Source organism: Mesoplodon mirus (assembly GCF_964341445.2).
Source record: "Mesoplodon mirus genome assembly, chromosome: 8".
Classification (NCBI taxonomy): Eukaryota; Metazoa; Chordata; class Mammalia; order Artiodactyla; family Ziphiidae; genus Mesoplodon; species Mesoplodon mirus.
In genome coordinates, this window is record NC_138984.1 from 48,072,701 (window position 1) to 48,095,411 (window position 22,711).

Consider the following 22,711-nt stretch of genomic DNA (forward strand, 5'->3'; position numbering starts at 1 on the left):
GGAGACGCCGGGGGAGGAGGAGGAGGGGGAAGTTAGCATCCTCGCGCACGTGACGCGCGGGGCGGGGTGGGGCGAGCTCCGCGCCCGGCGCCGCGTCTACGCTACCACCCCGGGCTCAGCTGCTCCGGACGCGCGCGCTCGGCGGGGTGCTGGGGCGCAGTGCTGGTGGTGGCTTCCTAGGGTAAACGGAAAAGGAGAGCCTTTCTGGGGGCTGGTAGACCTTCAGATCCTCTAGCCCCTACCTAGACACCGGGAAATTTTGCAGAAAGTGGAATAAAATTCCCTCCACCTGTCCGCAAAGTAGAAGAGAAGGTGGTGTATTGATTACGCTCCCACAGCACTTAACGCAGCATCGGCGGATCAAAAAGCCAGGATCTCTTAACCATGTGGGCTTTGGGGCATCACGGCCATCACTGGTTAGCTAGAAATTAAACTGCGGCTCTCCAGATTTTGATTAAATTCCTCTTTCTGCCCAAATTGGAATTTCTTTCTATATCGTAAGATATTCTTAATTACGTTTTGTCTAATTATAGTCTATACTTTTCATTTGCTCAAAAAATATTTTTCTAAATGCTAACCACCTGCCAGTATTTAGTCAGGTGCTTGGAATAAGCAACATACAATCCCTGCGTTCTAGGAGCTCATTACCTGTTAGGACAGAGGAACATATAAACAAATTATAATCCAGGGTGGTGCCTGCCACTGGAGAAACATTACAGCATGCAGAGATTGCACTGAATTGGAAGAAATTAACCATGTGGTATATGGAAGGGGGCTATGAAACACTAGGAAAGGTGGGGTTTAAAGAAGACTAAGAGTTCCACACATAGGTGGGTGTAACCAGGTCATCTAAAAAGTGTAGCTGTGTGTGTGTGTGTGTGTGTATGCCCGTGCACACGCGCCTAGAGGTGTGTAACAGCACAGTGTGCTTGGAAAATTGTTAGCAATGATTGTGACAGAGTGACAGTGTTTTAGATTGAAAAGGAGAGTGGAGATCAGGTCATTAAAAAAATAATAGCAGGGACTTTCCTGGTGCTGCAGTGGTTAAGAATCTCCTTGCCAATGCAGGGGACACGGGTTCGGGCCCTGGTCCGGGAAGATCCCATATGCCGCGGAGCAAATAAGCCCGTGTGCCACAACTACTGAGCCAGCAGGCCACAACTACTAAAGCCTGCGCACCTGGAACCGGTGCTCCGCAACAAGAGAAAGCCCGTGCACAGCAACGAAGACCCAACGCAGCCAAAAATAAATAAATTAAAAATAAATAAATAACGGCAAACACTTCTATAGTACTTACTGTGTCCAGGCACTGTTCAAGCACTTTATATACATTAACTCCTGTAATAACCTTGGATGCTATATAAGGAAACTGAAATTTACATTGCAAGTGATTATGAAATAGTGAAAGAAATTAATCAGGGAAGGGACTTGCTACCAGTCTGCGTTTTCAAAGAATCACTTTGCTATCGGTATGGAAGATGAAGAGGGATAGATTGGCGGAGAGGAGGCCAGTGTAGTGGTGTTTGCAAAAGCCAGTGAGGAGATACCAAAGGCTTGTGAGACCAGAAAGGAGAAGAAAGGAGTGGGAGGTTCAGTAGGTAGGGCTAGAATCAGCAAAAAATGGTTGATTGCTTGGGTGAGGAAGAGAGAAGGAGAAAGATGGGTATGTCTAGTATGACACTCAAAGACACTCAAGATTGAGATCTTGGGTGGCTGCTCATGACATTATCAAGATTAGCTGGTACTACTGACTACAGAGTAGGTGATAAGCCATGGCTTGTTCCGTTGTAGTCTCTTTGTATTTGGAATGTCTGTGGGACATCTCATAATATAATGTAAATGTGATCTGTGACATCACATCCTTTACCATCATAGTTGATTCAGATGGATTTGGCTGATTGGACAGTCCCTTTCCACACTCACCACTCTTTTGTGTGTTCGTCCCAATGTTTCCAACATGCTGGAAAAGAACAAATTTCTCACTAGTGGAAAGTTATTCTTTGGTCAAGGATGTGAAACTAGTGCCTATATAACCATAACTAATAATAATAATAGGCATTTTACATACATTATCTCGTATCCTCAAAGCAGTCCTACAAATTAGCTCTCATTATTCTGTTTAGCAAATGGAAACACTGAAGATCAGAGAGGCAACTGTCTTGCCCAAGGCTACACTAATGAGAAGTGACTTTACCTTTCAGCACTGTTTGAAACTTTCGCCATGAGCTTGCGTTGTTTTTTAGTGATTTTTAGATGAAAATAGACTACATAATGTGGGATACATAATTTTTTGAAGAGAGATGCCAAAGTGAGGTCCCTCACACTAAACACCACTATTCCATCATGGCTTTGCCTCGCCTGTGTGAGCAGGAATTATTGGGGGGAGGCTGAATGCAGAGAGTCTTCATTAGTTTCATCAAGCTGTTTTTGTTGCATTTTCCTCCAATTTACCTCTGCTCCTGGAGAGAAGAAAGGAGAAAATGGAAATGGCTCCAGAATCCTGACTGGCAGATCAGAAGGAAAGGAATGCTGCCAGTATTTCTGTCATCCTGCCTTACGGTGGCCAAATCATCTTTAATATATTAGAAGCTGACCTTCCAGAGGCAAAGTTGCTGATTTCACAGCCCTCAGTGGAGGGTAGATGTGAAATCCTTCAATACTACAGACTGTTTAAAGAAATAAGCTTTGCTAATCAAGATGGGTTTTAGATGGTTTTTAAATGCTCCGTTACTCATATAGTTTATGCTTAATTTCTGTGCAATATACAAAAGCCATATTATTGGATGCAATCAGGGTTAGTATTTGGTGAATCAAAAAAGTAGGTCGAGACAAAAAAATCAATATATTTTAAATATATTTTATGCTGCTTATTTTATCTTAAAATAGGCAAATATATATTCATTTACCAACCTTTTGACATAGGGCCAATAATTTTTTTTAAATCTAACCACATCCTAGGGTTTGAAGTAGTAAACCACAATTACAATGCATCCCTATTATTTGCAGTTTTCGATTAAGTGGAAGGAGTTCTTAAAAACTCTTGACAAACAATTCGAATGCCAAATGCTTCTATTTTCAATTTTTCCCCAATTTTACCATTTTCTCACCCACTTAGTATTAAACTTAGTTTTCATAGAAAAATATACTTCATTTAAATTTATATTTCTTCCATACCTTATAACACATAGAACTGCCAAAAACAACTGTGAAAACAAACATAAGTGACTTTCGGCACAGACACAGACCAACTGGTGGGGGCAAAACCAAGCAGATGTTCAGGAAAGGGTATCGTGCTAATTTCATGTACTTTACATGTCAGCCAGTGTGTTTTACAAAGGAATGGAAGATGCCGGTTGATCTAGGAAGTTATTTTCAGGTTCCTAATCCATGATACTGTTCATGCTTAATATAATGTAATCATTAATGTTAGAATGTCTTCATTTTTATAAATATACTGCAAGAGCCATCGGAAAGCAGGTTGTAATACCATACATATATAATAATTCTTCCCTGCTTAAGATCTACTGGTACCTCCTCATTGCTCTTAGCATAACATCCAAAATCTCCAACAGATTTACAAAGCCCTTTACAATATATCCTCTGACTATGCAGGCTCATCTTTTGATATTTCCTACATAAACACAGAGACGGGGGTTGGTGGGGGGAGGGAAGGGAAGGGAAAGGAAGGATTTCTTTTATGCCCTTGAACTAGACTTATTCCGGTTGCACATACTGATTTCCTCTCCTGGAACTACTCCCTCATCTCTAACTGACAGGCTCCCACAGAGCCTCAAGGTTAGCTTAGGTATTACTTCCTCTAGGGTACTTTCCCTGACACCCTTGGCTTTGATTAGGAGCCCTTGCTATGAACTTTCATGACCCTCGTATTTCCCCTTAGGACTCTGTTACTTAAAATGGATAGTTTCTTGCCTGTATCCTCACCAGTGTAGGCTCCACAAGGGTCAGGGCCATCACGTTCACAGCTGTATCTCCAGCTCCTGCCACAACACCCAACAGTGGCTGTCTGATTACTTGGTTGATTAAATCAACAAATCGATTTTAAGAGGCAGAAATGTTGGTTAATGGAGAAGACCCCAGAGTCAGACGGCTCTGGAATCCACCCCTCACAGCTACGTGATTTACAGGAGATTCTTGGCCTCAGTTTTCTCAACTGTATAGTGGGAGAAATAACAGAGCCTAAAGGAGATAACAAAATAAGATATAAATACTTAGAGCTTCTTGCTATAGGAACTGTTCAGAAAATGTCAGCCATTACTTCTTTTGTTAATGTTATGTAGTATTGTTCTTTCATTTGTGTATTTTTACAATGTATATAAAATTTTATTTTATATGTAATCAATTCTTATTTTTCTTGTTATATTCTATATAGTCACTGCAAACACTCAATTAGCAAATACTGAACCATTGTTCCTAGAGGAAGAGTGAGTTAGATTTAATAACATATTAAATATATTAGATATATATTTATGTAAGGGGTAAGAACGTTTACCTTTTTGGAAATATGATTTGCAAGGTTTAGTAATTGACCGTTTCCTTAAATTATGACTCCTCCTCCAACACTGCTGCCTTCATTTGATAGTAAGCCATTTAATTTGAGTTTGAAAACCAAAGGACTAACTGTTAAAGAGGGTTGAACAAGTTCAAATTTGTATTTCTTTGACTAAGAATCATTTATCCAGGTAGGGTTATCCATACAGATAGGGACAGTTTGGGATTATTAACCAAAGTGGGTCATATGGTTCAAATAGTCACTAAACTCTGGGTTTAGAGGTCCTTCTCAGGTACAGGCATGTAAATCATTAAGACTCTCCGGGGTCAGCATGCATGGATTACCTGCTGTGCAATTTTATCCATGGCATTTTAGGTACCTTCCACCTTCACCCCCAACAAGTTTGCTCCAAATATGGTGGCTCGGTAGAAAAGAGTTCATTAGGCACTCCAGCTAGGACGGCCCAATGTGTAGTGGGAAGTGATGGAGCCAGCTCAATCCAGATTAAAAGGCTCAAGCCAAAGTTTACTCCAAGACCAGATCTAGATTTTCAAAAGCTTGGATTATTTTAGGGACAAGACTGTTGAGGGCCGATGTGCCAAGCCCTCTGACCCCACTCTTGTGTGTCTTGACCTTAACTATCTAAATTCATTAAATAGATATGAATCTTTAAAAAAGAGAACCCAGGAAGCCAGGACTTTATGATCTGGGAAATTTTCAACATATCCAGATTGCAGAAGATGCTAAAATTAAGAGATTTAGAGATTTACTTTAAAGAGAGTTTGCTCTATAAAGAACACAGAGACTGTACAAACATTTGCTAAAATCTCAGAAATTTTTCTTTGAAGAGATTAAGTGTGTGACTCATAGATTCTCCTCACACAACCCAACAGAAGCCAAAAATAGAGATGAGATTATTTAGGAAAGCTCTGTGGAGTAGCCTCTAGTCTAATGGAGTGAAATATCCTTGACATACACAAGCGATCCGCAAGGTTCCTGCGAATTTTGTATCAGCAGAAACACTGCCAGCTCAGTCTAAAGGGATAGTGTACAAAATGAAAAAGCATACTGAATCCACACAGTCTTATCAGTAGGAAGATAAGCTGTAAACAGCTGTAAACATTTGCTACATTTCATGGGGGGAGAAATGATGACTCATACGGTGAAGCCATGAGCCACAGAGTTTGAGAACCACAGAGTTTGAAACCACAGAAATTCATAGACTTTGAAACCAAATATAGATTGCTCAGCTGGATTCTGGAATTGCTTGGGACCAGTGACTTCTTTTATTTTCCTTCTATTTCTTCCCTTTTTTAAAACCAGAATGTCTATAATTGTTATCATGTGCTTGTCTTACTGTGATATGTTGGGAGCAGAAAACTTGTTTCTTTAGTTTCACATGTTCACATATAGAGACAAATTGGACCCCTGGAGGGATCATACCCAAACCTTGCCCATAATTTAGATGATGAGATTTGGGACATTCGAGCTGCTGAGATTAAGAAGTCGTTTTGGACTCTGAGTTGATGTTGCAGTGGTTTGACTTTGGGGGGCTTTAGGAATGGGTTGAATGTATTTTGTGTGTGGGATTGATGTGAATCTTTGAGGGCCAGACCATGGACTGTGGTAGACGTAATAATGCCCTCCAAAAGATGTTCATGATCTAATGCCAGATTCTGTGAATATGTTACCTATCACGACAAAAAGGCTGCAATAATTTAAAACGAATTCACTATCCAAGGCATGAGGTCACTAGCCTCATGCAATGACCAAGTCTGCGTGGATCTAGGAAAGGCTATGGAGTAGATAATGTTAAGAACTGGATTTGGAGAGTTAGAGGTGAGAAGAGGGGACTATTTCTGTACAGTGTGTAAACCAGATTCTCAGCTCTGTCATTAAATCACTCCTATACTGCCGCTGTTTTAGGGTCCCCTTGAGAGGCTAGGGCTGTTCAGTGGGAATATGGTAAAAGTAGTTTCTGTTCTGTCATCTCTGTTACTTGGTAATCACTAAATACCTGTGGAGTGATTGAGAAAAGAAACTTCAGGTTCAATTTTTGCTAGTAATTTAGTACCACATGATAGTGAAGTGCTTCGCTCTGGTTTAGTAGTAAAGGTTCAGGTCAGAAAGTCAAAACTGGCATTACTAAGTAGGAAATTTGCTTATTCTTTAATAAACTCTTCCCTTTCATTTCCTCACTAACGTGTACTGAAAAATTCAAAATCATTCACTTGTCTGCCAACCAGGTGATGATATTTCTGAATTTTAAAGGGGTTTATGTCACTTATAATCTCAAAAAAGAACTTTAACTGCACTGTTGAAAGATGAGAAAATTTATAAGCCACCAGAACTTTCTTGCTTTCTATGGTAAACTTCCCATGACCCTATCCAAAATCAAGAATCACTTCTATTACTCAAGTGGAGAGCCTAATTCTCCACATTAAATACTGCTACATTTGTACATTACTTAGTGCTTTTTTGTGAATAACTTTGTAACGAGTAATTAATATTCTGACTACAAGATTGACTAAAAAGTAACCCTAAAGATTCCATTTCAACACTCTAATATCTGAGAAATGATGTAGAAGAACTTTGAGAATTGCTTCGAAAAAAATTAGGTTAATAACATGAAGGTAAGTTACTGTGTGAAGTTCAAAATCTAAGTCCTCCTATTAAAACAACACCAATTTATGTATTTGCTATGCTTCAGGAAGTGAGGTTGACAAGGAAGGTGAACCTGAGTGTAAAAGGGAATCTAACTATATAATTCTCTAGGCAATTCAGGACAGATTAGAAAATGAGTAAAAATATTCTGGTTGACCCTTGAACACAGGGGTTAGGGGCTACGACTCTCTGCGAAAATCAAGTATAATTTATAGTCAGTGCTCTGTATCTGTGGTTCCTCCATATCCAAAGTTCCACATTTGGGGATTCAACCAACCAAGGATCAGGCAGTACAACAGTATTTACTATTGAAAATACCCATGTAGAGGCGGAACCATGCAGTTCAAATCCTGTTGCTCAGGAGTCAGCTGTAATTGGAAAAGCACTGGTGGTGCATCAACTGATAGGCATCCCAACCTATCGCCTAGATAATAACAAACCTATTTTATAGACTGTGACCAGTGTTGCACAGCAGAATGCATAACGTACTAGGTGTTTGAATATGCAAGCTTTAGTCCCAATCCTGCGGTAACTTCTTTAGACAAGTAATGAACCCTCTGGGCATGGTTAACAGTACGAAGGGAGTGAGGTAAACCCCTTCCAATGTGTGCTTTTTAGCAATCTGACCATGACCTGCATAGATGGTGTTTTCTGCAATTGTCCTGTTTAGGGCTTGTTGAATTGCAGGTTGCTCTTTTTGATGAAATTTGGAAACTTTTTGGCTTCGAGTATTTTGTCTGTCCCATTTTTCTCTCTCCTCTCCAAGACTCCTTTTGCACCTAGATTTGTCCCACAGATCACTGAGGCTGTTTTTTGGTGTTTTTTGCCATCTGTGCTTCAGTTTGGATAAGTCCTATTGATCTAAGTTCATTGATCCTTTCTTCTGTCCTACCCAATCTACTTGTAATCCCCCTCCAATGAATTTCTGACTTCAGATATATTTTTTCAGTCTAAAGATTTCCACTTGAGTCTCTTTTGTTAGTTTCCAAACCTCTCTTGAAATGCCTGTCTTTTCATCCATAATTTTCATGTGTTCCTATAGACTCTTTAACATATTTATCATAGTTATTTAAAGTCATACCTGCTAAATTGTTTGTGGGTCTGTTTCTATTAACTATTTCTTCTCAAAGCCAAGCATCACATTTTCCTTTCTTCCCATTTACACACACACACGACCTTATGAATGATACACTGCAGTCTTTTGGTTGTGTTACTTTCCTCTGAAACTAACTGCCTTTATGAGCAGACAATTAAATTTCAGGTGGATCACCTTAAACTTGTGGAAGCTTGGTTACATGCTTTGTTAGGGTGGGACACTGGTTTTACCCTTCATCCTAGGGTGAATCAATCAACCTTGGGATGTAGTATTTATTCCCAAGGAATAGATCCTCTGGGGTTTCAATGGAAAGACTGGGGTGTTTCCAAGACTCTGTCACTGGGTAAGACTTGAACTCCGGTCTCTTGTTTCTCCTGCATTGGACAGTAGCTGGAATAACTGCTCAGTTCTTTCAAACTTCCATCTGCTGTTTTCCTTTTGGGCCCTCACTAGAGCAGAGTCAGGGTCAGCCAAGGCTTTGAGGGGAAAATGTTCCCCTTTCCCACAAAGTGGCTTCTCCCTCCCCCCATCCCTCAATTCCTAGCCATGATGGCAGTCCCATCATTCTAGGAAATGAGGGGGCACTTTTCCGCTTGCATTCCATCCACACAACAGAGAGTAAACTCAGGGAAAAGTGTGGTTCCCTTCCTTGAGACCAATTCCCTCCAGTTTCTGCCTGCTTTTAGTATCTGCAGTGTCTTTAAAGGTTTCTTTTTTGCTTCTTATTCCTCATTTCATTCATTGTTATCTGATACAAGCTACTTTGCCATTATTGAAATTGCAAGCCCCTTTAAAATTTTTAATGTCTATGATACTATGATTTGTAATTGGTGTATTTTAACATTAGTTTCCTTTTGCTCTGTTTGTGACACCTTTTTTCAAATAACTAACACTCCCAAGAATGCGGACTTTTAAAGAGGTATGTCACCTCTTTAAGGTCATCCTTTTAGTGCACTACTGCTAGCTCATGTGATCAAAAAACAAAACAACATAATAGAAGGAAAATATAAAGTCCTTGCACATAAGTGGCACCATATGCTCAAGTTTATTGAACAGACACAAGTTACACACTGGAGACTAATAAGCAGAACACTGTACCAGTTTTCACTAACTCAAATCAAGTTAGCAAATGACAGATTTTAGAAGACACTCATTTTATGTCTCACCCAATGTGGGTGATCACAAGAGAGCTAAATAAAGAAAATTACTTTCTATGTTACTCAGGTAGGAAATTAACTGATATACACAGCTTCCAAGTTACTTTAAGATATTGCAAAGTGTTTCAAAACTAGCGGGGAATAGTTCACGTCCAGCCTGAAATAAAGTGTAAAATGGACCTTTTAGGGGTAAATAACTTCATTTGTATATCCATCTCAGAATCATTCCTTCCTGCTAACAAAAATACTAATAAATCTCTGTTTTGATTAGGTTTACTAAGTTAATAATGACTTTGAAATATCTAGGTTTGGTTACATTGTTATATTGCACTTGAGAAGAATGACAAGAAAAATCAAAGATTCAGTACCTCTCCCAAGAAATTCATTATATGTCAGAAATTACAATGAAATACAAGCATATATGCATGCTACATGTCCATAGGTTCATCGTTCAAACTAGCCTACCAACAGGTTAAAAGAAATACTCTCCAAAACACTGAGTATTAAGTCATTTCATTCACCATTTTGGATCCTATATTCGATTTTCAAATTTTATACTTTTTTCTTATTAATCAAACTATCACATATACAAGCTATCCAAGAGCACTAACACAGTGACACTGAGATAAGCAACAGTCATACACAAGTATTCCACGAATGACTTATTCTTTGCTAAGCTCAACACTACATTCTGTAACACAGGAACATCAATCAACTTACAGTTGTTTGCCTTATAAAAAACCAGCAGATCTATTTATTATATACTACACTTTTGCCACATACATCTCTCTTAGGGTCATGATTCACTACGAAAAATCTTTCACATCCTCTTAAGGAAGCCAGTACAGTCTCTAATACTTGAATTTTCTCTTTATATAAAGTATCAATGAGAATTGACTATGACTAAGTAGTTTCATAACAGGTAGAATTGTGGCACTAATTTGATTAATTGTTTTACAATTCAGCATTAAGAACTTAATCAGAATTACAATAATCACCAATTACAAGAAAAAGGTAAAGGGAAGAAAAGGAAAGCGCCTCCCTCACACAAATGTTTCTCAAAATATCAAGTCTGAAATAAATGCCTATTTAAGAAATCAACAACAGCATCAATATTTCTTACCAATATCAAATGTTTTAAATATTCTCAACCCCAACCATGTGTATTTTCTTAAACTGAATCAGATTATAAGAATTTTACACTCAAAATCGCTTTCAATTCTCAATAAATCACAAACACAGCAGTGACTATTTTTTGACATTTTAACTAAAACATTCACATGCTACTTTAGGGTAAAAAGAAACTCAGCATTTCCCAAATATTTTCCTCAAGGACAAGGTTTTAAATTATACCCCTACCATATTTTTGTACCGATATAAATCTTCATTTTTCTTAAAGAAAATACTATTGCTTTAAACTACATTCCATAAGGGCAATTTAAAGCATCACGTTAATTTCCATGACAACACCCTTCAATCTCCTCCAGTCTCATGCTCTCCCAACTGAGCTATTTTGGCTCCTCCTTCAATCTCCGGTAAAAGATTATACCTTGAGATAAGAGGCCATAAAAGCAACAGACTGTGCAAAAGCGAATAGTAACATTTTTTTAAAAGAGTGACTTTCTACCCAACAGATAGTTTCAGGAATGACTGCTATTAGGTGGGAAAACAGGTAAGGTGAACATTGTTCTAGACCAACTCAGTGACTGTCTGGTGGCAGGCCCTAGGATAAAAATATTTTTTTCTTAAAAAACTTTAAATTTATTGGTAATAAAAATACTTACTGCATATGACTAAGATCTTTTGAGCTATTAATAAAATCTATATTACAACACCTATTAATTTTGAAAATCACTAAAGCTAAATATAGGGTCTTGTCAACGTTCTAACTTGTATAACTCACCTACATATGCCTCTATTTTATGAATATATTCTAGCGTAGGCACTTGTGAGGGAGTTATAACACAAGACATGGCAAGATAAATTTCAATTATTTTTAAAACACAGAAAAATATTCAGTTATTTAAGTGAAATATTTATCATTGCCTAATGAAGACAGTAGTTAAAAAGCTATCAAACTCTCAATTTCTAATGTACAACATGATGTAATTGCACAAAAATTGGTATAACTAATAGTTATCCCCAGGCCTGGAGGAACTGTGAATAATTCACATATCCCTCTAGAAGATTCATCACCCTACAGACTTATAAAACTACAACTTGCCACCTGTGCAGCTTTTATTTAAAAATCCTAGAAAAGTAATTTATATTAATAAACCTAAGAAAGTTTAAAAAGGTTTCCAATAACTTGAATTGCTTATAAAATAACCTCTAAGAAGTCATTTTGATAGCTGAGACTGGTTTTACGTGTTACACCTGGCTTCAACTGAGGTAATATCCATCTGAGCAGCACCACACTATTGCTAGAAGTAAACCAGTGAGCTACTTTAAGACTTTCAATTCCAAGCATTTCTTGCAGGGTTGGGAGGTTGAGTGCAGGTTCCTCTAAGTTGTAAAGATTCCTCATTGATCTTGACACATTCTCAGTAACAGTTTTGGAAACGTAAGGAAAAATACATATATAGGAGGAAAATAAATTAATCCCAACTAAAAACTCTTGCTTTAATCTAAGAACAAACTATTAATAAGCAACTCTGTCAAAGAACTATAAACATAGTCTTTTAATTTAAATGCTCCTTTTTCTTCTTTTGTATTGTATTGTATATAGCCAGACTAATGCAATGGAATAAATGTACTTTGGAAATGACTTCCAACTGCATATGGCTTCAAGCATCATGATGTTTACCAGAAATTAAATGACTACACAGAAGAGGCATTTTTGATTATAAAACTAATTTTTAGTATAAGGTGACTTAAAGGATTCGAAATAGAACTTAAACTTATACAAAATAAAATGTAATCAAATGGACTGTGGATAAAAATATAAATAAAACTTTAATAGCATGTACTCAATCTTCAGATTAAAACAAAAAACTGTACCGTTGCTATTACAGGAAAGAGTTTTGATGGGATCCTGCTTTTTTCTTTTTTTAAAGTTCTACCATATAGGTAATATTAAAATCCAAGTTTATGCAGTTATAAAGTTAGCTTGAAAACTCAACTGTAGTGTAATGTGTATTAACAGTAAGTATCTCTACAAAAGATGTGGATCCTAAGGTCCAAATTTGGATTGCTTTAAAACAACAAAAACAACAACAAACAAAATCCAACACACAAAATCAGAAACAATAATTGTAGGAGGTACTATTTTAGATAAAGTGGTAACTCAGGCACTACCTGTCTTATGTACATTGAAGAAGATCTATCACTTGAAATGTTATTATTTAAATACCTAAAAATACAAGTCAGTGGATGTGTATTAAATGTAGGTCTGAACTTAATTATAATGAAAAGGTTGACAAATATTGCTCTCACTTTGTGGTTAACACCAATGGGTACCATCAGCAGTACAGTCTTGGAACTTTATTCCTCATGAAGGAAATTTTAAAATCTATAGTGAAGTTGGTACTTCTAATGGGACAGGATGTAGCACAACTTGAAAATCACAGTTAAGTTTCTGAGTTTCCTTCACCATTTTCATGAGGTTGAAGCTGTTCCCTTTCTTGTTCTTCTTGAGGTGGCCGGACACGTTTAAAGAAGCCCATCTGCCAGTTGAAAAAAAAAAAAAACTCACATTACTGCCACATCAATGAAGAATACTGAAAGTATTCTGAGTGACCATATTATGACCAAGAAAATTTAAATGGCACTTAGTTGAATTTTTCTTCCTTCAAATGATAAGGAGTGCTCATCATGCATCATCATTAAAGGTCCCTTTCCTCTTTCCCTCCCTTCTTTTGCTCCCTCCCTTCTCCTTTTTTTCTGCTTCCCCTCTCTCCCTCTCTTCCTAAGTCCATCACTTACCCTGTACATTACAAACACCAAAACAGCCAGTAACAACAATCCTGCTAGAACTGCTAAAATGATCACCCACACAGGTACAGGCATGGGTGCTGGCTGAATGCCCCAGGTGACATTAGTGGTAACCTGTTGGGGGAAAAAGTTCTTGAGTTTTAAAAATAGTTCACTGAATCATTCAACAAATATCTGAATGTCTACTATATTTTATGTCAATGTTACTCACATTATTTTGTTTTCTAGTACATGATAATTTATGATTACACATTTGGTATCAATAGCATACACACACACACACACACACACACACACACACACACACACACACGAAACTCTCAACAGGTTAACCTCTGACTGACTCTGAAATGATTTTTAAATAATCCAACCCGGTTTATGATGTGTTGATCCCATTTTAATCCTCAAATTAAAGATTTATAAAATGCCCTCACTTACTGCAGTTAATTTCCAACTTTCTAACTCTGTGGGGAGAAATTCCCAAAATTTTCCCTCATGAAATTTAGTGATGCTAAGTATCTTACATAGGACAAGATGCTAAAGTAAAAGGTCTACCTCTAATAATTCTGGGATGGGGGGAGGAAAATAGTAATATTAAACTAGTTTATACTAGGTTATAATCCATTCAAATAACTCAAGTTACTTTAAATTATCAAAATAATTAACTGCCATTATTTAAAATAAAATAAAAATATCTATGGTATTGAACTGAGTGCATTTATTCCACTTCCCCAAATCAATGACTTACCAATGTGGAGTTGAAGAGGTCCTCAATTGGAAGGTTCTTATAAGGAAACTCTATGACATTAAATGAAGCAGATGACTTCAGAGAATATGAATGATTCTGGTTTTCCTTCTATATGGGAATAACAATAAAATGATTTTCTATATGTCAGGCCTTTTTAATTTCTTCGAAAAAAATGGATAAGTTCGCTGAATGCTGCATCTGCCCACTTACATTCATAAAGGTCTCAGTCCACAGCAGAGACTTTACATACAGGATTGCACTCTTTCCTCTGTCCAGTCGCCCCACCTGGCAGACAATCTTCAAGCATTCAGCAATTCCACAACCCTGCCAAAAAATTACTTACTTAAAAGAAAAGATCATTCTATCATCTCTTCAACATATGAAAAGCAGACAATTGACTTGTTTTATGTGAAGGCTAAAGAGATGATCTAGATTCTTTTGCCTTAACAGCAGTAACGTTTAAAATGAGTAGGTTAATAGTTGAATCTATGAATGCTTCTTGTTATGAAGGGGTTGGTTTTAATGTGATTTGTTATGGAAGGATAAGTGCTATAATATTAAAATATTTATTGTTATAGCTAGAACTCAACATTCTTTAGGCAAACCCAGAGCATGGTGATTTTAGTAATACATGAAAATCAGATCACAATATGCCTGTGGAAAAGAAAAAGAAACAGAGTGAATCTTTAATAGCTATTCCACATCAGACCTGTAGAAATCAAGTGGCATGCATGGTTTTTTTTTTTTTTTTTTTGCATTACGTGGGCCTCTCACTGCTGTGGCCTCTCCCGCTGCGGAGCACAGGCTCCGGACGCGCAGGCTCAGCGGCCATGGCTAACGGGCCCAGCTGCTCCGCGGCATGTGGGATCTTCCCGGACCGGGTCACGAACCCGTGTCCCCTGCATTGGCAGGTGGACTCTCAACCACTGCGCCACCAGGGAAGCCCTGGCATGAGTGTTTTTATCAGTAACCTGAAGGCAGACAGTCAAAAGTAATAAATATTCACCACCTTCTACGTGCTGGTCAAACTGCATTAGACATGTCATATGCATATACCTCACAACAGTGTTATCCAGTAAGTGATACCTCCAGTTGATGAATAGGAGTAGAAGTGAACTCCCTTGACCTGGTAAGGGGCATCTATGAAAAGCCCACAGCTAACATCATACTTACTGGTGAAAGAATGGATGCTTTTCTCCTAAGATCAGGAACTGGACAACAGTGCCCACTCATGACACTTCTATTCTACAGTGTTCAGAAGGTTCTAGCCAGTGCAATTAAGCAAGAAAAAAATTAAATAAACGGTATCCAGATTGGAAAGAAAGAAGTAAAGCTATCTCTATTCAAAGATGATACAGTCTTACTTACAGAAAACTTTAAAGAATCCACAATAAAACTATTAAAGCTAATAAACAAGTACAGAAAAGGTATAAAATACAAGATCAGTATACAAATATGAATTGTTTTTCTATACATTAGCAATGAAAAATATGAAAATGAAATTTAAAAAACAATTCTATTTTAAATAGCATTTAACAAGAATAAAATACATAACTAAGGAAGTGCATGACTTGTGCACTGAAAACTACAAAATGTTTTTGAAAGAAATTAAAGAAGACCTAAATAAACAGAAGACAGCTCATGTTCAAGGACCAAAAGACTTAATATTAAGATGGCAATATTACCAAAATGATGGACAGATCCAATAAAATTGCTATCAAAATTCCAAAAAAAAAATTCCAACTACCATTTTTGTAGAAATGGACAAGCTAATCCTAAAATTCATATGGAATTGCCAGGAACCCCAACTAGCCAAAACAATCTTGAAAAAGATGAAAACACTGCAGGGCTCACACTCCCCAGTTTCAAAACTTACTGCAGAAGGACAAAATCAAAAAAAATAGGATGCATGTATAGATCAATGGAATAGAACTGAGAGTCCAGAAATAAACCCATACATTCACAGTCAATTCATTTTCAACAACGGAGCCAAGACCATTTAAAGGGAAGAGACAGGTCTTTCCAACAAATGATGCAGGGAGAACTAGAAAACCACATGCAAAAGAATGAATCTGGGCCTCTACTTCACACCATATACAAAAATTAACTCTATATGGATCAGAGATATAAAAGTAAGAGCTAAAAGTATAAAACTTAGAAAACCAGGGACTTCCCTGGTGGTCCAGTAGTTAAGACTCCATGCTCCCAACGCAGGGGGCCTGGGGTTTGATCTTTGGTCAGGGAACTAGAGCCCACGTGCCACAACTAAAGATCCTGCATGCCACAACTAAAGATCCCACACGGCACAACTAAAAGATCCTGCATGCAGCAATGAAGATCCCACACACGGCAACGAAGATTGCGCGTGCACAACTAAGACGCAGCCTAGCCAAATAAATAAATAAATATTAAAAAAAAAAAAAACCTTAGAAAAACAGAAAACTTGTGTGTAAATCTCCAGGACTTTGGGTTAGGCAATGGATTTTAAAATATGACAGTAAAAATATAAGCAACACAAGAAGAGATAGACTTGAGAAAAGAAATTTGGACTTCTTTAAATTTAAAACCTTTTTTCCATCAACAAATACTATCAAGAAAGTAAAAAAGACAACTTACAGAATGAGAGAAAATATGTGCAGTAACAGCTCTGATAAAGGCAGTATCCAGAATGTATAAAGAACTCCTCATGACTCAACAACAAAAGGCAAACGACCCAATTTAAATATGGGCAAAAGGTTTGAATAGAGATTTTTCGAAAGAAGATATACAAATCAAAAGACGCTCACCATCATTAGTCATTAGGGAAATCCAAATAAAACTACAATGAGATGCTACTTCACTCTGATGAGGATGACTACAAAAAAAAATTTTTTTTAAAGGCAATAGCCTTTAAAAAAAGGCTTGTGACCTGTTGGGCTTGAAGGCTTTGCAGGCTCTTGGTTTTCTCTCTGAGCTAGACAGGAAGACACTGGAGTGACATGACCTGACCTACTTTTAAAAGGATCATTATGGCTTCTATGTGGCAAATAGTCTGTCGTGGTGACAGGGGCAGAAATATGGAGTCCAACTGGAGGTTTGGCAATAGTTCAAGTGAGAGAGGAAGGTGGTCTAGGTTAGGTCGTGGCAGTGGTAGAGACGGCAAGAAGGGGCCACATTCTGGCTATTTTGAAAGTAGATAATGACAGAATTTGCTGATATGTAGGATTATGAAGTTTGAGAGAAAGAGGAGAGTCAAGCCCCATGCCAAGGTTTGGGACAGAGAACAGAGTTGATATTTACTAAAATGAGGAACACCATAGAAAGATCAGAGTTGAGAAAACTCAAGGATATGTTCTTAGAATTAAGTTTAAGATTCCTATTAAATATTTAAGAGGAGTTCCAGAGGATAATGGAGTCTGGAGTTCAATGCAGAGGATCAGGTTGGAAATATTAATCAAAGTCATCTACATAGAAATGATACTTACCAGCCATACAAATGATTAAGATCATCTCATATGGCACTGTCAGACAGAACCTTCTACAATGACAGAAATCATCAGTGTGGAGATACCTGTGCTTCCTGAAGTGGTAGCCACTAGCCACATGTGGCTACTGAACACTTGAAATGTAGCTGGTGTCTACAACGCTGGACTGCACAGATCTAATGAATGACCATAGGTGGAGCAGATGAGAACTCTGAGATCTGAGCCCTGGAATACTCTCTAGAGCTTAAAGGTCTGGAAATGGAGATTGAGACAAAGTAGCCAGTTGTGGTAGGTGGACAACCAAGAGAGTAGTGCCCGAGAAGTGAGAGAGGAGTGTTTCACAAAGGAGGAAGTGATTAATTGTGCCAAAAAGTCACTGTGCAGTTGAACTGAATGAGAACTAAGAAGAACCATGGAATCTGGAGATGTGAAAGTAACTGGTGATCACTAATGAACATAAACACTATACCAGGTTCTCTGTTAGTTGATGGTTTGCAGATCCGTTAAATTTTAAAAACTTAAGTGACAAACCTCTTTATAACATTATAGTCATTAGATAGGCTGACTCAACAAAAGTTGATCATAATGCTAATTATTCTTATATTTCTGTTGAGCCCTTCTGTTTTTTTCTGCAATACTGAACATAAGCTTCAAAGGTTAGGGTGAGACCAAGAAAGAGGTCAGTTAAAGGAGTGCAGTCAGAGAAATAAGTTAGAACATAAAATATTTTTATTAGTAATCTACACAAAGACAGATCATGTGAAGAAAATGTGGCATTAATTCAATTAGGAACAAGGAAAGTAAGAGGAGTGAATGGTATAAAAATATACAGAGTTCTTTCCAGCACAGCTGTTGTTACTTTTGAAATGTTCTTTGGCATCAGTTCTATAATCACATATTTTAAAATATTTAAAGTGCTTGTTGTTGAAACTCCACTTACCAAAGTGTGCACATCTCCTTCACTGAGGGTGAGATCCCGCTTAGTGATGAGATGGTTCCGGTCACCTTGCCCACCAATTGTGTCATTCTTTTCAGTTGTTTGCGAATTTGAGATCTAGGATTACATAAATAAACTGGTGGTAAATAACAATGGAAAATATTTTGCACTGACATTTTGGCATAAACTGTTATACATGATTAAAATATAGTGACTAAAAATTTGGTATGACAGAAAATTCACCACTTAATATATGGCTAAAACTAAGCAAAGGAAATAAAGATTAGAGTCCTTAATATGTGGGAAAAAAATTACCTCTACCTAGCCATCATTTTCTCCCCTTGCATAGCTAGAGGGGAAACTGATAAAATACTGAGAAACAGCTTGAAATTTCACAGTATACATCTGTGATGTATGTCAATCATGAGTATACATTTTTTGCTTTGTTTTCTTAACTTTCCTTACTCCAAACTGTGAATAGCTTCTTATCCAAACATATATGCTAGGATGGAGAAGACTATATCCAAGTAGAATTCCATAAAATGACATTCTTCTAGGTCAAGTCAAAAGAGCCAAGAGTAAAATGTTATATTTTATCCCAAAGACAAAAATTTCACATCCAAACACCCTTGACACATATTACATGTGGATAAACCACTCTGCGATAAAACCAAAGTCAAATTGGGTCACTTAAGAATATCTCCGGATGGGAATTCCCTGGCGGTCCAGTGGTTAGGACTCCACGCTTTCACTGCCGAGAGCGTGGGTTCGATCCCTGGTCAGGGAACTAAGAACCCGCAAGCTGCGAGACACGGCCAGAAAAAAAAACAAAGAGTATCTCCGGAGGCTCACTAAACACTACATAAATAAATGGTTTACTAGGACTTCACAGAATTCATCCTTACTCACTACACAAATAAACAATTTAATTCATAGTGTACTGGTTATGAACTAAAATATTTTCGCAGAATAGATTTATTATTAAAACAATTGTTTATTTCATGCATTTCTTTTATAGATTTAGAAAGAAAAGCAATAAAATATCATCATAATAAATGGTTGCTATTAAGTACATTACCTTAATTCTCAAAGGGTTGATCTCCATATCTGAAGTGCAGTTCATTGGCCCATCAATATCATATTGAAGGATGTACAACAAAGTGTTATTGTTATATTTGTAAGGCCACTGAAGATTTAGCATTGCCTTGCTGAATGAACTCGGACCGTTATTTCTCAGCTAATGAGGAGAAGGAAATGTAAATACTTAGGGCAAAAATCTATTCTATAATCCTTCCCCTACAACTTTAGGAATCATTAAGCAACACGATTTGAATAACAGTTTGAATAACAGTTTCCATAGTTACTCTAATATTACAACATGATCATTATTATGCAAAAGAATCAAACTCAACATCTGCCTCTGCGTAGGGCAGTATAAGTCAGGATGAATATATAAACAAAAGAGGAAAACGTGAAAAAGTTACTGATAAGTGGCATAGAAAATTTTCTTCCTGCAGAACCAAAATTTTACTCAGTGACCTATTCCTTTTACTCAAGTAGAACTAACTGGTTTTATTTTATTATTAAAATAATAATAATAAAATTACTTTTAAGTTAATTTTTATTATTATTTTTTTTACTAATTGGTTTTAAACAACAATTTGTATAAACAGCTTTCTTTTACTACTGGAAGCTACTTGTCTAATAAAAATGAACTTAAGAATAGGGAAAAAATTCAAAGAAATCTCTGGTACATACTTAAATTATGCAGAGTTTACATAAAAGTTAAATAGACTTGTTTTTTAAAAAGAGCCTATCTCTTCCTCTCTTTGTTGGCTGTCTACCAGGTATCAGTTAAATCCAACAGCTGCAAACCTCGTAGATGTGCTGAACAACTGGCCCAACGTCTTCTTCAGTCTCAGGGTTCTCCTTGTGCTCCCAATTTGGAATCGGAAGAAAGATATGATCAGGACTTGAGACTCTAAACAATGACCAAAGAAAACCTACCATGAATATCAAAATGATATGGTCAGTTCATTTTCAAAAATACCTAGTGTCCAAATGAATAAAATCAGAATTAATTTAAAAAAAACCCATACATTTAACAGACAAAACAAAAACAGAAACTATACTTGTATGTGTACATGCACAGATGGACACACAAACTACTCTTTATTGAATCTAATGTAATAGGTGAATTGATAACAGGTGAACTTTTGCATAAAAGTTCAATAAATTTATTTTGTGCCACTTTTGCCATGTCTGGTTTATTTCCAAAGGATTATCAAATAAATATTTGGGGCTTTGGAATACACCCAGGAACTTCTTCTTTCTACAGAAGCTACAGCTCTAGTAAAACGACACCGAAACATGGAGTGTCTACTGTCCAAAAGAAGCTAGGGGCCCTAGGACTTACTTTTAAGAAGTAACTACTTTTAAAGTAGTTTAAATCATGAGAATGAGATACTCAACTGGGTAATCATACTGACCCTCTTATCTCAACAGCAGCTAAAACAGCAAGGTCAACTTTGTAAGATACAACCGGGCTTACTTTGTCAAAAAGATTGGAGCTGAAAAAGAAAAAATTATATTTAGGACTGACTTGAGCATAATGGTCATCAATAGCATACAGAGGCAAATGCAGTGAAACTAAAAGTAAACAAATTAAAAGCAGTAAAGAAATGACAAACTACAAATCAAAATAATTATTTTCATTAGCATTTAATTCCAAGAAGATGATTTTTATTTAAGTTTTAGTTTTGTTTTACAAACTCAAAAGCAACATAAATTATTCTTATGATGTAAATATTGATTTTAAAATGCTATAATTAAGTACTAAAATTTTAGTCTATCCTATTCCAGAATATTTAAGTATATTGCATAATATATTTATAACAAATAATATTTCCTCCATAGTTATTATAAACGGGGAAAAGTTGTTTTCATACCTTTGGATTTGTAAGTCAAATTTCACGGAAGTATCCATCTCTGATTGCTGGTGCACACTGAAACGAAGACCAGCTAGGAGCTGAAGGAGGGAAAGATGGCAATGTTAGTTAGAACAGTGTCAAATTCGTGAAATTCCAAATCCAGCGTCCAAAGAAAAAAGAATAGTGTTTCTCTGAACTTACAATAAAACTGAAAGTACTCTAGCAAAGGTAATTAAGTCTGATCTTCTATCAAATCTCTATTATTTCAGATACTTGGGCCAATCCATAATGGAGCCTGTTTAACAATGATCAACCATAATTATATCTCCTTATAATATTAACTAATTATCTCCTTATTATATTAACTAATATTAACTTTCTGAAAAATGCAAGAGGAATTGTTTGTTGACCCAATGACAGTATAGAAGTTATGCACAATCATTTGGTGACAGGAAGTTAACACATGAACTTGTGTTAATGGGGCAGGAAGGAAGAAACAGATGGCTTATAAGAGTGAGAGAACTTGGCTAAAAAGGACAGATGTGGGGCCAGAAGCAGAATTTCTCCACGTCACCCACAACTCCATCAATAACAAACATCTTAACTTCTGCAGGAGGAAAACTGTTATTTTAAAGAAAAAACTGAGCTACAAGGTAAGGGAAAGCAGCCTTCTTGGGGGGTCACATAAATGACATCTAAAAATGGCCCTTCTAGGGGACCTTGTGAAACTGCCTCCCACTTTACAAAGTTTGGAGCCGGCCACAAGAATCAACCTGGAATTATCTATACTGAGTGAGCAGTGAGTGAGAAAGAGAGAGAGAATGAGAATATAAGGAAATAAAAAGCACGCTCACTTGTTAATGAAACATTGTAGTTAAACACTGTGTTAAATACATGTGAAAAAATGCAACTCTGGGTACTTTGTTCAAGCCCTTTTCCCTAAGAGACCTTATATCTAGAAATAATAATGACTTTTAATGGAAAACATATTTAAAGAAATATGAAATATTTATTTTTATTGAAATATATTTGACATATAACACTGTAAATTTAAGGTTGATTTGATACATTTATACACTGTTATATGATTGCCACTGTGGCAATAATTGCACCTCTGTCACATTACATAATTATCATTTCTTTTTTCTGGTTGGAATTATTAAGACCTAGTCTCTTGCAAGTTTGATGATTATAATATGTTACTGTTGTCTATAATCACTATACTGCACATTAGAGCTTTAGACTCACTTGCAAGTCTGTACCCTTAAACAA

At 36.8% G+C, this 22,711-nt stretch overlaps 1 protein-coding gene across 2 annotated transcripts in view; it reads right to left on the reverse strand.

Moving 5' to 3' along the window:
* Positions 1-9,292: 9,292 nt before the first annotated feature.
* ITGAV (integrin subunit alpha V) overlaps positions 9,293-22,711 on the reverse strand; it is an 86,433-nt gene continuing 73,014 nt past the window's right edge. For both annotated transcript variants that reach the window (XM_082631096.1, XM_082631095.1), the window contains exons 22-30: positions 21,458-21,537; positions 20,999-21,079; positions 20,385-20,490; positions 19,588-19,746; positions 18,513-18,626; positions 14,319-14,432; positions 14,109-14,216; positions 13,352-13,474; positions 9,293-13,092 (exon numbers count right to left, since the gene is read on the reverse strand). In XM_082631096.1, the coding sequence (XP_082487222.1) occupies positions 12,997-13,092; positions 13,352-13,474; positions 14,109-14,216; positions 14,319-14,432; positions 18,513-18,626; positions 19,588-19,746; positions 20,385-20,490; positions 20,999-21,079; positions 21,458-21,537 (981 nt within the window). In that variant the 3' untranslated portion in view covers positions 9,293-12,996. The remainder of the gene's footprint in view (positions 13,093-13,351; positions 13,475-14,108; positions 14,217-14,318; positions 14,433-18,512; positions 18,627-19,587; positions 19,747-20,384; positions 20,491-20,998; positions 21,080-21,457; positions 21,538-22,711) is intronic.